This window comes from Ailuropoda melanoleuca, chromosome 3 (assembly GCF_002007445.2).
Source record: "Ailuropoda melanoleuca isolate Jingjing chromosome 3, ASM200744v2, whole genome shotgun sequence".
Lineage (NCBI taxonomy): Eukaryota > Metazoa > Chordata > Mammalia > Carnivora > Ursidae > Ailuropoda > Ailuropoda melanoleuca.
The window spans coordinates 130,337,940-130,355,936 of record NC_048220.1 but is presented as its reverse complement, the minus strand read 5'-3'; the positions used below and the strand labels follow the sequence as shown (position 1 = coordinate 130,355,936).

At 40.0% G+C, this 17,997-nt stretch overlaps 1 protein-coding gene across 5 annotated transcripts in view; it reads right to left on the bottom strand.

Annotated features, from left to right (window-relative positions):
- LOC100471557 (cadherin-12) overlaps positions 1-17,997 on the bottom strand; it is a 1,012,668-nt gene that overhangs the window by 41,760 nt on the left and 952,911 nt on the right. For all 5 annotated transcript variants that reach the window (XM_034657064.1, XM_034657066.1, XM_034657065.1 and 2 more), the window contains one exon: positions 13,431-13,684. In XM_034657064.1, coding sequence (XP_034512955.1) covers positions 13,431-13,684 — 254 coding nt within the window. The remainder of the gene's footprint in view (positions 1-13,430; positions 13,685-17,997) is intronic.

Sequence of the window (17,997 nt, the reverse complement as noted above, 5' to 3'; positions counted from 1 at the left end):
AAGTATCTTCATTTCCTGCATTTTGGAGATGGTAGTTAAAAAGCGAATACATATTTATTCTATAAGCAAAAAATGGTAAGCACCATGATAGAGTTCAATATGGTCGATGTCTTTAGTGAATATAAAAGATAAGAAAAACACAATATTGGGAGGAAGAAGTGAGTTAGAATGGACAGTAAGTATGTATACATATGGTTTTGCCACCTATGATGGCAGAAGTCTAGGATGAAGGCTATGAAGTAAAGGGTGAGAAACTAATTTATGGAGGCAATAGATTGTGTGAACAAGGGAAAGAGAAAGTTGAGTTTCAGTGAATCACATTTCCAGATTTCTGAATGCTGGTTCTGAGCCAAATATCACTTAATGCTCTATCTGAATTGTATATGTTTATCAATGACTTGATTTGCATATCTGCAATCTCTCCTTGATCTCTTCGGGTAGTCATTAGCCAGAAATTCAGCAGAAGCTACTTGCAATGAGATAATTGAGTATACGTAAGCTTTAGATGTGATCTTCTCAAGTTACTCATCCATCAGAATCTCTCGCTTAAATGGGATCTATCCTGCAGTTGACAATACTAGAGAAAGGCAACACCTTTACCAGGATTCCCTGCTTCTTCTGATTGCACTAGAAAACAATAGCATTCATGAAACTCAACAAAATGAAAACAAACAGCTCAATTTAAAAATTGGTCAAAGACCTGAACAAATCTTACCAAAGAAGATATACAGATGTCAATGAGCACATGAAAAGATGTTCCACGAAGCTGTTCAGTCAGCAAATTAAGACAACTATGAGGTACCGCTACACACGTCTCAGAACGTGCAGAGTTTGGAATACTGAGTGCCAAACACTGGCGAGGACGAACAGCAAGCAACAGGCAATTTCATTCTTCGCCAATGAAAATGCAGAATGCCACTTTGGAAGACAGCTTTGTGGCTTTTCTCAAATCCAGGCATACTCTTACCATATGATCCAGCAAATGCGCTTCTCGGTAATGATACAAAGGAGCTGAGAATTTATTTCCACATAAGTACCTGCACCTGTGGACAAATAAACTATGGTACATCCAGACGACAGAATAGTATTTAGCATTAAAATAAATGACCTATGAGCACCTGGGTGGCTCAATTGGTTAAGTGTCTGCCTTCGGATCAGGTGATGAACTCAGGGTCCTGGGACTAAGTCCTGTGTTGGGCTCCCTGCTTGGCGGGGAGTCTGCTTCTCCTTCTCCTCTGCCCCTCCCCCTGCTCATGCTCTCTCTCTCTAGCTCTCACTCTCACTCTCTGTCAAATGAATAAATAAAATCTTTTTTTTTTAAGATTTTATTTATTTTCGACAGAGATAGAGACAGCCAGCGAGAGAGGGAACACAAGCAGGGGGAGTGGGAGAGGAAGAAGCAGGCTCATAGCGGAGAAGCCTGATGCGGGGCTCGATCCCATAACGCCGGGATCACGCCCTGAGCTGAAGGCAGACGCTTGACCGCTGTGCCACCCAGGCGCCCCTAATAAATAAAATCTTTTAAAAAAATAAAAATACAAAAAAGAAGAGACCTCGTAAGCCATGAAAAGATATGTGTGTAATTTACGTATGTTTAAGCTATTTATGTATGTTACTAAAAGAAAGATGTTAATCTGAAATGTTTACATACTGTATGACTCCAACTACGTGACATTCTGGAGAAATCAAACTATAGAGGCAACAAACAGATCAATGGCTTCCAGGGCTTGGCAGGGGTGGGGGTGGCAGAAAGACAAGGAGGCAGAGCACAGAGGACTTTTAGTGTGGTGAAAATAATCTGGCATGTTATAATTATGGATACAGGTCATTATACATTTGTTCAAATCCCCAGAATGTACAGACCAAGAGTGAATCGTACCATTCCGGTGGGGGTGTTGGTAGCGGGGGAGGCTATGCATGTGTGGTGGTCAGGGGTCCTGTACTTTCTCTCAATTTTGCTGTAAACTTAAACTGCTCTAAAAATATTAAAAACATTGAAATAAAATATTTTATACCAATACCTCATTTAATCCTCACAAAAATCTGCTAAATAAGTGAAAAATAGAGAATGAAAATGTTAAGTGAAAAAAGAGATATTGTGTACAAATAAGGTAGATACGGGAAGAAAAAGTAGATAAAACTTGGTATTACGGAATATTTCAAAGAAACTTAGGGACAAAGAAAAAGGGAATGTGGAATTTAGACATGGAGTAGAGGCTGTTCATGTCTGGGAGTGGGCAAATTTTTGAATTTTGAATTTTTGCTATTAACATTTAAAATGAATTATGTATGTTGCTATAGGATGACACTTGATAAGCCAGGCCTCTCTTTCCTCTCACTCCCTAAGGGTGTTTTATAGTTGAGCTCAAATTTCTGCCCAGATAATAAGATTTTTGATGTATGGGAAAGGCCTCTCAAATGAAAATCAGCTACACTGATAATCTCTTAATCCATGATGAAAAAAATCAATTCCAATTGATTACAGAAATTTTTCCAAAAGTGTGGTGAACAGACCAGATTTGAAATTTAAGATAAGTTTAAGCAGGACACAGATAAACACTTCTATTTTAATAACGAGTTATTAATTATTTTAAATATCACATTTTACTTATGATAACTCGTAATGATTTTCTATTTCTTAATCAATTTTAAGTGGTGGGTTTTGGTTAAAAATATCATTAGAGGGAGGTTAAGATGGCGGAGGAGTCGGGGACACCTTTTTCAGCCGGTCCCCTGAGTTGAGCTGGATAGGTACCAGACCAGCAGGAATATCCACGGAATCAGCCTGAGACGCAGGAAGATACATCTGGATCTCTACAAATGAACATCTCCAGCGCTGAGTATCGAGGTACGAAGCGGGGAGCCGTGAAACCGCGCACAGATATCGGAAGCTAAACAGAAGGGGGAGGGAGCCGCCGTGTCAGGGCGCCGGGAAGCGGTAGCCACCTGCAAGGGGGAGCGGACAGACCGCGGACCCGCACGCTTGAGACAGCAGACTGAGAACGGGAGCTCCGGGAGAGCACGCGGGACGGCTGGCGGTTGGCGGGCCACCTGCACAGGGGAGCGGGCGGACCGCGGACCCGCACTCCGGAAACAGCAGACTGAGTCCGAGAGCCGGGAGCGTGCGCCACTAAGCATCTCACAGAGCTCCGGAGCTCCAGTGTGCTCACTGGATCGAGGCTGAGACCGGGAGCTCCGGGAGCGTGCGCGGGGCGGCTGGCGAGTGGCGGCTGGAGGGCCACCTGCACGGGGGAGCAGGTGGACTCGCAGTCAGCACCCGCGAGACACCAGACTGAGACGGGGAGCTCTGGGAGCCCGCGCGGGGCGGCTGGGGACTGGTGGCTGGTGGGGTTGGAAACACAAAGGACAGAGACGCACCAGCCCTGGAAGTGAGGGCTGGGACGCCGGGGGTGGGGCGCACAGCCCGGGATGCTGCAGGGTTGAGCAGCACCAACAGAAACAGAGTTAAAGTGGCCAGAACATCAGTGGAGAACGATCCGCGATCCCTCTGTTCTGAGACAGAGGCTGAATTTCAGCCGCTGCTGCTCTCTCAGAAGAGGCATAGCAAACCGCCAGGGAAAGCCGCCAGAGAACAAAAGCCCGGAAATACCGGCTCACAGGGTGCCCATCCCCATCCCCCCTCGCAAGGGACACAGAGACTCTACCCAAACAGGGTTTTCTGAGTACCTGCAGGCAGGCCCCTCCCCCAGAAGGCAGGCTGAAAAATCAAGAAGCCCACAACCCGGAGCGCCTGAGTGGCGCAGTCACCAAGCACCTGTCTTCGGATTAGGGTGTGATCACAACGCTCCGTAAGGAGTCCTTCATCGGGCTTCTCCACCGGGAACCTGCTTCTTCCTCTCCCACTCCTCTGCTTGGGTTCCCTTTCTTGCTGACTGTCTCTCTCTCTCTCAAATAAATAAATAAACTCTTTAAGGAAGAAGCCCACATCCCTAAGATCTCTATAAAACAAGGGCGCACGGCCTGGGTCCCAGTCAACACTTGGGCTCTGGACAACCCTGCAATCTCTCTTCATCAGAATGACGAGAAGGAGAAGTCCCCCCCAGCAAAGAAAAGATAATGAGTCTGTGGCCTCTGCCACAGAATTGGCCTCGGCCACAGAATTAATACATATGGATGTATCCCAATTATCAGAAATGGAATTCAGAGCAACAATGGTCAAGATGATGAGTAAACTTGAAAAAAGCATCAGAGAAAGCGTTGCTGAGAATATAGAATCCCTAAGGGCAGAAATGAGAGCGAATCTGACAGAAATTAAAAATTCTATGAGCCAAATGCAGTCAAAACTAGAGGCTCTGACGGCCAGGGTCACCGAGGCAGAGGAACGCGTTAGCGAATTGGAGGATGGGTTAGTAGAAGAAAAAACGAAAATAGAAGCTGGTCTTAAAAAAATCCACGCCCACGAATGTAGATTACGGGAGATTACTGACTCTATGAAACGATCCAATGTCAGAATCATCGGCATCCCTGAAGGGGTGGAGAAAAACAGAGGTCTAGAAGAGATATTTGAACAAATTGTAGCTGAAAACTTCCCTAATCTAGCAAGGGAAACAAGCATTCGTGTCCAAGAGGCAGAGAGGACCCCATCCAAGCTCAACCAGGACAAACCTACGCCACGGCATGTCATAGTGCAATTCGCAAATATTAGATCCAAGGATACAGTATTGAAAGCGGCCAGGGCAAAGAAATTTCTCACGTACCAAGGCAAAGGTATCAGGATTACGTCAGACCTGTCTACAGAGACCTGGAATGAGAGAAAGGCTTGGGGGGGCATTTTTAAAGCTCTTTCAGAGAAAAACATGCAGCCAAGGATCCTTTATCCAGCAAAGCTGTCATTCAGAATTGATGGAGAAATAAAGACGTTCCAAAATCGCCAATCATTAACCAATTTCGTAACCACGAAACCAGCCCTACAGGAGATATTAAGGGGGGCTCTATAAAGGTAAAAAGGCCCCAAGAGTGATACAGAGCAGCAAGTCACAACCGATACAAAGACTTTAAAGAGAAATGGCATCATTAAAATCATATCTGTCAATAATCTCTATCAATCTAAATGGCTTAAACTCTCCCATAAAACGCCACAGGGTTGCAGATTGGATAAAAAGACATGACCCATCCATTTGCTGTCTACAAGAGACTCATTTTGAACCCAAAGATGCATTCAGACTTAGAGTAAGGGGATGGAGTACCATCTTCCACGCAAATGGACCTCAAAAGAAAGCTGGAGTAGCAATTCTCATATCAGATAGACTGGATTTTAAACTAGAGGCCATAGAGAGAGATACAGAAGGGCACTATATTATTCTTAAAGGAAGTATTCAACAAGTGGATATGACAATTATTAATATATATGCCCCCAACAGGGGAGCAGCAAGATACACAAGCCAACTCTTAACCAAAATAAAGAGACATATAGATAAGAACACAGTAATAGTAGGGGACCTCAACACCCCACTATCAGAAATAGACAGAACACCCTGGCAAAAACTAAGCAAAGAATCAAAGGCTTTGAATGCCATACTCGACGAGTTGGACCTCATAGATATATATAGAACACTACACCCCAGAACCAAAGAATACTCATTCTATTCAAATGCCCATGGAACATTCTCAAGAATAGATCATGCTCTGGGACACAAAACAGGTCTCAGCCAATACCAAAAGATTGAAATTATCCCCTGCATATTCTCAGACCACAACGCTCTGAAATTGGAACTCAACCACAAGGAAAAACCTGGAAGAAACTCAAACACTTGGAGGCTAAGAACCATCCTGCTCAAGAATGACTCGATAAACCAGGAAATCAAAAAACAAATTAAACAATTTATGGAGACCAACGAGAATGAATACACAACGGTCCAAAACCTATGGGATACTGCAAAGGCAGTCCTAAGGGGGAAATACATAGCCATCCAAGCCTCACTCAAAAGAATAGAAAAATCTAAAATGCAGTTTCTATATTCTCACCTCAAGAAACTGGAACAGCAACAGAGGGACAGGCCTAACCCACTGACAAGGAAGGAGTTGACCAAGATTAGAGCAGAAATCAATGAATTAGAGACCAGAACCACAGTAGAGCAGATCAACAGGACTAGAAGCTGGTTCTTTGAGAGAATCCATAAAATTGATAGACCACTGGCAAAACTTGTCCAAAAACAAAGAGAAAGGACTGAGATTATTAAAATTATGACTGAAAAGGGAGAGGTCACGACCAGCACCATTGAAATTGCAAGGATTATTAGAAACTTTTATCAACAGCTATATGCCAAAAAACTAAACAATCTGGAAGAGATGGAGGCCTTCCTGGAAACCTATAAACTACCAAGACTGAAACAGGAAGAAATAGATTTCTTAAATAGGCCAATTAACTATGAAGAAATTGAGTCAGTGATAAACAACCTTCCAAATAATAAAACTCCAGGCCCAGACGGTTTTCCTGGGGAATTCTACCAAACATTCAAAGAAGAAATAATACCTATTCTCCTAAAGCTATTTCAAAAAATAGAAACAGAAGGAAAGCTACCAAACTCATTCTATGAGGCTAATATTACCTTGATCCCCAAACCAGGCAAAGACCCCCTCAAAAAGGAGAATTACAGACCGATTTCTCTAATGAATATGGATGCCAAAATCCTCAACAAGATCCTTGCTAATAGAATCCAACAGTACATTAAAAGGATTATCCATCATGACCAAGTGGGATTCATACCTGGGATGCAAGCATGGTTCAACACTCGCAAATCAATCAATGTGATACATCATATCAACAAGAAAAGACTCAAGAACCATATGATCCTCTCAATTGATGCAGAAAAAGCATTTGACAAAATACAGCATCCTTTCCTGATTAAAACCCTTCAGAGTGTAGGAATAGAGGGTACATTTCTCAATCTCATAAAAGCCATCTATGAAAAGCCTACTGCAAGCATTATTCTCAATGGGGAAAAGCTGGAAGCCTTTCCCTTAAGATCAGGAACACGACAAGGATGCCCACTCTCGCCACTATTATTCAACATAGTACTAGAAGTCCTTGCAACAGCAATCAGAAGACAAAAAGGGATCAAAGGTATCCAAATCGGCAAAGAAGAAGTCAAACTGTCTCTCTTTGCAGATGACATGATACTCTATATGGAAAACCCAAAGGAATCCACTCCCAAACTATTAGAAGTTATAGAACAATTCAGTAAGGTGGCAGGATACAAAATCAATGCCCAGAAATCAGTTGCATTTCTATACACGAATAACGAGACTGAAGAAAGAGAAATTAGGGAATCCATCCCATTTACAATAACACCAAAAACCATACGTTACCTTGGAATTAACTTAACCAGAGACGTAAAGGACCTATATCCTAGAAACTATAGATCACTTTTGAAAGATATTGAGGAAGACATAAAAAGATGGAAAAATATTCCATGCTCATGGATTGGAAGAATTAACATAGTTAAAATGTCCATACTACCCAGAGCAATCTACACTTTCAATGCTATCCCGATCAAAATACCGAGGACATTTTTCAAAGAACTGGAACAAATAGTCCTTAAATTTGTATGGAACCAGAAAAGGCCCCGAATCTCCAAGGAACTGTTGAAAAGGAAAAACAAAGCTGGGGGCATCACAATGCCGGATTTCGAGCTGTACTACAAAGCTGTGATCACAAAGACAGCATGGTACTGGCACAAAAACAGACACATCGACCAATGGAACAGAATAGAGAACCCAGAAATGGACCCTCGGCTCTTTGGGCAACTAATCTTTGATAAAGCAGGAAAAAACATCCGGTGGAAAAAAGACAGTCTCTTCAATAAATGGTGCTGGGAAAATTGGACAGCTACATGCAAAAGAATGAAACTTGACCACTCTCTCACACCATACACAAAAATAAACTCCAAATGGATGAAAGACCTCAATGTGAGACAGGAATCCATCAAAATTCTAGAGGAGAACATAGGCAACAACTTCTATGACATCGGCCAGAGCAACCTTTTTCACGACACATCTCCAAAGGCAAGAGAAATAAAAGATAAAATGAACTTATGGGACTTTATCAGGATAAAGAGCTTCTGCACAGCCAAGGAAACAGTCAAAAAAACTAAGAGACAGCCCACGGAATGGGAGAATATATTTGCAAAGGACACCACAGATAAAGGACTGGTATCCAAGATCTACAAAGAACTTCTCAAACTCAATACACGAGAAACAAATAAACAAATCATAAAATGGGCAGAAGATATGAACAGACACTTTTCCAATGAAGACATACAAATGGCTAACAGACACATGAAAAAATGTTCAAAATCATTAGCCATCAGGGAAATTCAAATCAAAACCACACTGAGATACCACCTTACGCCAGTTAGAATGGCAAAGATAGACAAGGCAAGAAACAACAATTGTTGGAGAGGATGTGGAGAAAGGGGATCCCTCCTACATTGTTGGTGGGAATGCAAGTTGGTACAGCCACTCTGGAAAACAGTGTGGAGGTCCCTTAAAAAGTTAAAAATTGAACTACCCTATGACCCAGCCATTGCACTACTGGGTGTTTACCCCAAAGATACAGACGTAGTAAAGAGAAGGGCCATATGCACCCCAATGTTCATAGCTGCATTGTCCACAATAGCCAAATCATGGAAGGAACCGAGATGCCCTTCAACAGATGACTGGATTAAGAAGCTGTGGTCCATATATACGTTGGAATATTACTCAGCTATCACAAGGAACGAATTCTCAACATTTGCTGCAAAATGGACGGCACTGGAGGAGATAATGCTAAGTGAAATAAGTCAAGCAGAGAAAGACAATTATTATATGATTTCTCTCATCTATGGAACATAAGAACTAGGATGATNGAAGAAAGGGATAAAGAAAAGGGGGGTAATCAGAAGGGGGAATGAAACATGAGAGACTATGGACTATGAGAAACAAACTGAAGACTTCAGAGGGGAGGGGGGGTGGGGGAATGGGATAGACTGGTGATGGGTAATAAGGAGGGCAGGTATTGCATGGTGCACTGGGTGTTATACGCAACTAATGAAGCATCAAACTTTACATCGGAATCCAGGGATGTACTGTATGGTGATTAACATAATATAATAAAAAAAAAGAGAGAAAAAAAAAAGAAATATCATTAGACACAAGAAGGTAACATGAAAAAGGAACTATTCAGTTGTTCTATTAAATTCTTCAATTTTGAACATATACGTGGAAGTTTACATGCACAAAATTTTACATCATGTCATCAGTCTCTTATCATCTAATACTTCTTACAGAGATTGAGTTTATAACTGCATTGTTCACTTTCTCATTTTATACACAAAATTAATTCAATTAAATTTTCTTTTAAAATTCATAGGGTAACGAAGAGTTTCATATTTTTGGAACAAAAGAAAAGTTCCACACACTGAGCAAAATTATCCACTGAAATCTCTGTAATGCGAATCACTCATACTCAAACCAAATATTAATTCTCAATGTAACTGAATAGAGATCACACAGGTTAAATTTCTTTTTTAAAGATTTTATTTACTTATTTTTGAGAGAGAGAGACAACAGGGGGAGAGACAGAGGGACAGGGAGAGAAGCAGACTCCAAAATGAGTATGGAGCCCGATGTGGGGCTCAATCTCACGAGCCTGAGATCATGACCTGAGCCAAAATCAAGAGTCAGCCGCTTGGGACGCCTGGGTGGCTCAGTGGGTTAAGCGTCTGCCTTCATCTCAGGTCATGATCCCCAGGTCCTGGGATGGAGCCCCGCGTTGGGCTCCTTGCTCAGCGGAGAGTCTGTTTCTCCCTCGGCCTGCAGGTCCCCCTGCTCCTGCAATCTCTCTGACAAATAAATACATTAAAAAAATGTTTTTAAAAGTCCGATGCTTAACTGACTCAGGCACCCCACATATTTTAAATTTCATTTCTAAATTTAAGAGACTATGGTTGTGAGGGGCGCCTGGGTGGCTCAGTCATTGAGCGTCTGCCTTCAGCTCAGGGCGTGATCCCAGCGTTCTGGGATCGAGCCCCACATCAGGCTCTTCTGCTGGGAGCCTGCTTCTTCCTCTCCCACTCCCCCTGCTTGTGTTCCCTCTCTCGCTGGCTGTCTCTCTCTCTGTCAAATGAATAAATAAAATCTTAAAAAAAAAAGACTACGGTTGTGAAAATCCCCCAACTCACTGGTAGTGCACACACTGATTCCACTCTTTGATGCACTAGGAATCACTCCCATGACATATAATAAAAGCCAAAGGACATAGAGCATTAGAAGATTAGAAGCAAGAAATCAGTGTATCCAATGGCAAAGGCTAGAAGAGTAAAGGAAACAATAACTAGAAATTAAGCTTGGGACAGGGGGACCAGACATGGTATACACTTGACCTTTGAACAACATGGGTTGGATCTGCACGGGTCCACTAACACAGGGGTCTTCCTCGATACAGTTCAGTATTGTGAATATATTTTATCTTCCTTATGGTTCTTTTAATAACATTTTTATTTCTCTGGTTTACTTTATTCTAAGAATACAGCATATAAAACATATATCATTCAAAATACATGTTCATTTGCTGTTTATGTTATCCCATTAGGCTTCTGGTCAAAAGTAAGCTCTTAGTAGTTAAGGTTTGGGGGAGTCAAGTTATATGCGGATTTTCGACTATGCAGATGGTCAGTGCACCTGAAGTCCCACATTGTTAAAAGGTCAACCGCACGCATTTGGAGTCATTACTCCTAACCTTTCTTCAAAGTTGCTTCAATTCCTGCTTAATGCCACTGCACTCTGGTTCTTTGCTGTGCTCAGTGATAATACAATAATAATATTAATAAAATACCTACTGGCACATGGAATAACACAGCCCTAAATTAATACCTCGCACAGCAACTCTGTGAAAAGACAGTTGAGCAAAGGGAAACAAAACAAACAGAGCATACCTAAATATGTCAAGTAATTTCACATTTTGATGCTTATTTTTCACGAAATATTTTTACTATCATTCTTAAGTGAGCCAACATGTTTTCAGACACCAAAAAAAAAAAAAAAGATGATTCATACCCCATGGTTCCTCAACTGACATGATTCAAGCTTATTGTTTACTCCAAAGACATGGAAGTAAGACAGCTTTCATGCTGATTCAAAAGCAGCTCTGTCTTTTGACAACCCCTCCCGGGATCAATTAGATCCATCTGTGTCTACAGCTTTAGTGAGTCAGGCTGCTCCCCATTAGAAGTAAGACTAGGGATGTTACTTTATCCCACATAAAGTAGGTCTTGTCAGACACTAGCTTCTGTGACAGTAACATGCCCCCCTCCCAAAAAAAACCCAGTCCTGTAGTTTAAGAGTATCTCAAAAATGTAGCCTTCCTTTATTCCTCATTCCAGGCTCTTAACTCCAAAGATGTTATATTTGGAAGTCTGTAAGCCTCACCTTACCTTTACCAGGTGGTAGTTTTACTAATAAACTCTGATTTTTTTTTTACATATTGCATTAAAATCGTATTTTATTAATATTTTGACTCTATCATGCTTTTGTCAGTCTTCAAAGATAGAACACACAGTAAATTAAACAACGTACCATGTTCTCTAGGTACTGTGTTTCACCGTGTTCCAAAATTCTCATTTATTGAACCATAGAGAGTTTCGATCCATATTTATTTACCTTTTTATTACTTTCTTTACAGCCTTCCATATTTCTTCTGTAACTGTTTATATTCTTGAAATTACCTGTAAATCTACTCACCAGGCATTTCCCACTTTCACAGTTATCAACAGCACACTCAGGGTCTCAAGTATAGGACTGATGAGTGATAACGGGTTAATATGTAACAACTATTAATGGGGCTGGTTCTTGAGAATGCCCCTACAACACTGGTAATAAATAGGGTTTCTGGAGTTCAACTGAGAGTGAATCATGTTGTAATACGGACATGCAGAACAACAACTTGAATCCAATGAGTACATTAGCCAGCATCCCACCTGACATGTAGGGGCACTCAGTCATTGCCTTTTCTCTCTGCTTTCCCAAGACAAATGTTCTTTTTTAGAGTTCTCTCTTGACCACTGACATTTTTCAAAAAAGGGGATACTCAGATCACTTTGGGAGATAGATTCAGGTAAACACAAAGAGCAGAGCATACATGCTCTCAGGCCCTTCCCTGAGATTTTCTATATGCTATGAATGCATTCAGGTAACCAATGAATGATTTATGCATTTTTATTACTGCCCCATGGCATGAAATCTTATGAGATATGTGTCTATATATTTTCCCGATGTCAGTAGTGTTTTTGTATTAAAAGCCTACCTTTCTTTGTTCTGATTTTCTAAGTGAAGGTTCAACCCATTAGAGGTGGAAGATTAGAACAAATCACATATTTCTCTTTGTCTCTCTGCTCTCTCTCTCTCTTTTGGTTTCCCAGTACTTGAATACATGTGGGATGTGGACAGTTAGCAGGGAATTTAAATGTACAGAAGAAACATAGTTGAATCAATAGCAAGTCTCAAAATATGTTGCAGGATCTGGGGCACTTGGGTGGCCCAGTCAGTTAAGCCCCTGACTCTTGAGCTCAGTTGGTGATCTCAGGGTCCTGAGATCGAGACCCACATCGGGTTCCACACTCAGCATGGTGTATATTTCTCCCTCTCTCTATCTTCCTCCCGCCAATCCCTCCCTCCCTCTCTCTCTCAAATAAATAAATAAAATCTTTTAAAAAATATGTTGCAGGATCAATGTATAAGTGAGAGAAAGGGAAATCTATGTTTCAGTAGTAGTGCAAATGGAATGAATGGGTTTGGGGTAGGAGGGGAGAAAATGATTTTTTTTTTTTTACTCTTATCGATGGCTTTGTTGATTCACTACCCAGTAGCCTTATGCCTTATATCCTTATATCAACAGGAGCTCTTTGTAAAGCCTGGGCTTTGAGCAATTCCATAATTCATCTTACCCCAGGACTGGCTCTCACTACTTTCATCAGCAGACACAATTGTCAGTGAAAAAATGAACTGCAAATTGCAAATGTTAAAACCATCTTTTTCAAACCCTAACTTTGGGCAGAGACAGAGATTTTAGAGTAATTGAAAAATGTATTACATGTCTGCTCTATTTTAGGCGCTGTGAAAGTATCTTAATGTCATTAACCATGGGAAATCATCCTCTGAGATTATATTATGAAACACCTTTTATAGATAAAAAATTGCGATTGGTTAGCTTAAGTCCCAGGTCCACATCACACCACTGTCAAACCCAGTTGCAGGGATTGATAGCAGATGATTTTTTTCAAATCCTATGGCTTTTCACCTAATAGTTATCATAGCAAAAGGCATCGCATTTTCAAGTCTCCTATCACCAAACGAAATCATTCATCCAGGTTTTGACAGAGCATTTCCCCCCCTTTTTCTGACACACAGAAAATAAAAATGTTTCCTTTTCTTACCTAACAGCACTACTGCCCACGTCGAGGTCTTGTGCAGTGACAGCGCCTATGATGGTCCCGACTGGGGTGTCTTCATAAACCTCCATGGTGTAGAGCGGCTTGCTGAACACCGGGGGCTCCTCCACGTCCAACACGCTGATCTTCACTGTGGCCGTGTCTTTAAAAGGGCCGGCGGAGTGAAATCTGTGGTCAAGGTGAACGTTGGAAGCTTCGACTTTAAAAGTGTATGCCTTCTTGGTTTCAAAATCTAATGGCTGTAATGAGGACAAATCAAAAATGAAGAGGTACGTTCATATATAGAACGTGGCAAAGACGGCTAACATGGTTTGGAGGATTTGCAAGTTAATACCAAGTCTGTATTGGTTTCAAAATTTTTAATTAGTGGGTAAGGAAACATTTTCAGAATGACCCACTTGTAGAGTATTCTAGGTAACTTGTAAAGATAATCAGTTGCATATATTAAAATGTTACGTATGTGCACATTATGCTTTAGTAGGGCTTCACTATATAGGAGTAGTTAGAATTGCCAAGAAACTTTAAGAGAAGCATTTTCTAATCTTATACAATGCTGACATCTAGTGGAAGCAAGCTGTAATTAAAACACAATAAAACTGAAAATGGACAATTAAGCTTCTATACATTCCAGTTAAAAATTTCGTATAACAAAATAAATTTTTTTCTTGGACCTCTTATTTTGACAATAATATCATTTTCTATTAAAAGTGTTTGAGTATTTACATCTTTTCACTAAAAAAGCACTATGTCAGAATTTAAAACATACATAGTTCTAATTGTACAAAGCATTTCCGTCTCCGGAGTTCTCAGCATTATCTGTATAATTAGTAGGCACTGTAATGCATCGTCAGGATATTTTAGCAATATTTTACCTTGAAGATATGTGATCAAATTAAAGAAAATTGTGAAACATAGTATTGGGAAGTCATTTGTCCATGAAGTCACGGATTCTCTATTTTAACTTTACTACTACTTCTTTTCACTTCTATGCTGAAATTAGTTTTATGTTCCCAATAACTGAAAATATTATATTCTGGATATATGGTGTTGCTGTAGTGCTTTATGTAAACTTTAAGGTCAATGGCTTTGACTACTAACCACCTATGAAAAGCTAAGACAACATGAAATTAACATTAACATAGAGATTTTCAGGGACCTTTAAAAGTTTGTTTTCTAAATTAATTCCTTCTGGTATGACTCCAATGACTTGCTAATTGCTGTGTCAACACATCTGTTTTTTGCTTCAGCACACCTGGGGGAAATAAAGGAGGTATATTTCTCTCTTAAGGACAAGATTTTTTTCGTTTTATGCATTTTCTCTGAGGATGAAAAAAGAAAATTAAAAAATCACTGTGAAATCCTCAAAAACTCACTATTCCACGGAGTTTATTAGAGCAAACAGTAACACCTCCTGGATGTGGCATTTAAGTTTTTTTCACAATAATTTTCATTCAGGGGAATCCATATTTATTTTTCCTGTAATTATTCTCTTATTTTATCTAATTCACCCAATTTTTATTCATGCTTTTATCTGCTTTGCACTCAATGTTGTCTGTTGCTTTTCATATTTTTAGTTACTTGCTTCATGCCTATTTACCTATTATATCAACATAATATTGATTTTCTTCCATTTCCATCTCTTTCTTGCTAGGAATTTCAATTTATCTTTAAGCCAGTGACTATAAAGAATGTCATGTATAATATGCCCTGCTTGATATTACAGCTATTAGTTATATGAATAGAAATACAACATCAAGAATTTTTATAAAGTCTAAATGCTCCATGAATGTTGAAAAATATAATTTTCCATCATAGTGACCTCTATCATTTTTGTCTTTTTTGGGGGGGGGGACCCTTATTTTCTAAAGTAAGACTATTTTGATTTTAAACACCTTGGGTCCTTTTGCCTAGAAAGCTAGTTGAGCTGTCCTGCCTTATACTTACTCCTTTTTGTGGGCCTAGAGTTAACTTCTTAGAATATAGCAGCTAATACCAATTGCTTCCCTTTTCCCTCTCTAGTGTCTCCTAGATATTAAAATGCTCCTGATTATTTGCACGATTAGGAGAATTCTTTCTACACAAGATCTACATTTTGTTTACCTACTCGATTATAACAATAACATGCCATACCCACCTGATGGACTGACTCCCACTTCAAAGTCCATTTCAAGCCCAGAAATGGAAGGATTCTGAAAACTTTCCCATACTTTTTCTTTGTCCTGATGTCAGGATATCAGACATAGTCTATGCCTTTTAAGAACTTCTGAGCTGGCATAGCAGGCAAATATTTGGTGGTCAAGGAGTGGGATGAAATTTTTTGTACATATGAATAATTTTGAGACTGGAAACTTATATTGTGCAGTGATAAGGAATTGGAGAAAATTCTAACAAATATGTCACAATAATATTCTAGGTGGTCTTACTTCTTCATGACCCTGACCCCTGGGTAATGCCGTTTTATAAAACTGAATAGCTCAGAAACAGCAAGGAGAATCAAAACTGACCTCTCTCTAGTTGATTTTATCCAAACCATCTGGTTGACTACCCTCTACCTTTGGGGGTTGGGGCTGGTGGTGCTAAAGAAGGAAATTCATCTAACTTTACAACCAACAAAAACTCTAATATTTGAAATAGGTATAGAACAAACAGGATTATTTTTTATTCTTAGAAATTTAATCATATTCTATGACAGAATTCCATTATTATGAAGTTGAGCTAATTTAGCTCTTGCACAATAAATAGAAAACTTAATGGCATTGCTTGGGGCCCATTTGATTTTATGAACCTTTCTAGAAAAGTAAGAAAATGATTGATTAAAAAGAATTAAATTGAGTAACTCCCTGCTCCTAAGGGTGTTTCAAGAAAGCAAAGTTAGTAAGACCAGAATTTGCAGGAACAATTGACACTGTAGGGAGTTGTATGGGAAGAAATCTAACTAAGAAGAAGCAGAATATAAGATATTTAATTTTTCTTCAGAGTATCAAGGAGGAATTGGGCAAAGATCACCTTTGTGTATCTCTGTTTTTAGACACTTCCTTAGCTCTTACTCTGCTGAAGTCCAGGTCGTGGAAAAGTGCATAAAATATTAATTGCTAAATGATTTTTTCATTTCAAAGAGGAAAAAGCAATTTTGGCAAAAAATGCAAAACAATAGCTCCCTAGGATCCTTTGGGCCTCAACATGGGTCTAGATAATGCTGAGTGGAAATGTAGATGGAGATATTTTGAGGAATTTGAAAAACAGCAGCTTTGGTAGAATTCCAAGATGTCCCCAACATTTGTGTCCCATGACCTGCGCTCTTGTATAATTCCCTTCCCTTGACTGTGTGAGCCACCTGTGGATTGCATCGGATACCACCCAAGGAATTCAAGTTTTATGGAAAAATAAATGATGCAACTATAACGAAGGGCCTTCACCACGTGATGCTGAGTTAACTAAGAGGGAGATTTTAGTTGAGGGGTCGGACCTAATCATGTGAGCTGTTCAAAGAAAGTAAGTGCAGATGAATTCCCCCAGCCTTGAAGAAGTAAACTTGTGAGGGTAGGAGCCATGAGGCAAGTGCCTAAGGGGTGTCTACAAGAGCTGAGACTGAACCACGGCCAATAACTAGCAAGAAATGCAGACCTTTGTCATAAAACCACAAAGAAATGAACTTTGCCAATGGCCGGTAAGCTTGGAAAACATCTCTAAGCTTCAAATCAGGTTGTACTCCAGCTTACATCTTGAGGTTAGCCCAAGAGACCCTGAGATTTCAGCAGCGGACCCTGCTACGGCATTCTCTACCCCTGATAGCTGTATTTTCATCAATCTTTACTTTTTACTCCACTATATTGCTTCCATTTTTTATGATGAGCATGTATCTGTATTATTTTGCCAACAGTACAGTCATCACTCAATGGAATGTGGTATCCTTCAGTGATAAGACTTTCTCAATCGTATAGTAGTTCTTACTGGTCAACGGAAGGGGGAATTTTCAATCAATGCAAATGAGTGACTGCTGTACCTTTATCCAAATAGGGTAGATGCTTTTCAGACAAGCAGAAAACAGATTTACATCAGGTTGAGCCATGATGAAAAGACAAGAGGGATAAGATCTTATAAAGTAAGCTCCTTATGCCTGGATGCTCTACAAAGATAAGACTTTCAGATCAAGCATCATTTTAAAGGAAAATTAAGCTTCCCCAAACTTAGTTTGATGATCAACATGGTAATCAATTTATTTCTTTGTTGCTAGCACTTTCGGTTCCATAAGAAATTATTCTAAAACTCTACCACTAACTCAGGTTGCATAGTAAATCATCCATAGATGATATCTGCACCTAAATCTTTGATTTATTCAAATCAACTTAAATCCACATCCACTGAATCGAATGTCTGGAGTTGAGAATATGGTGGTTAACAAGTGGAATTAAGTCCATTTTACTATGAACCTTATATTGTAGGGAGGGAGAGCCACAACAAAAAATAATTAAGTACATAATTTTCAGAAAGTGTTAAGATTTATGAGGAAAATGGGATAATGGAAAGAAGGGAACATAATTACATAGAGCAA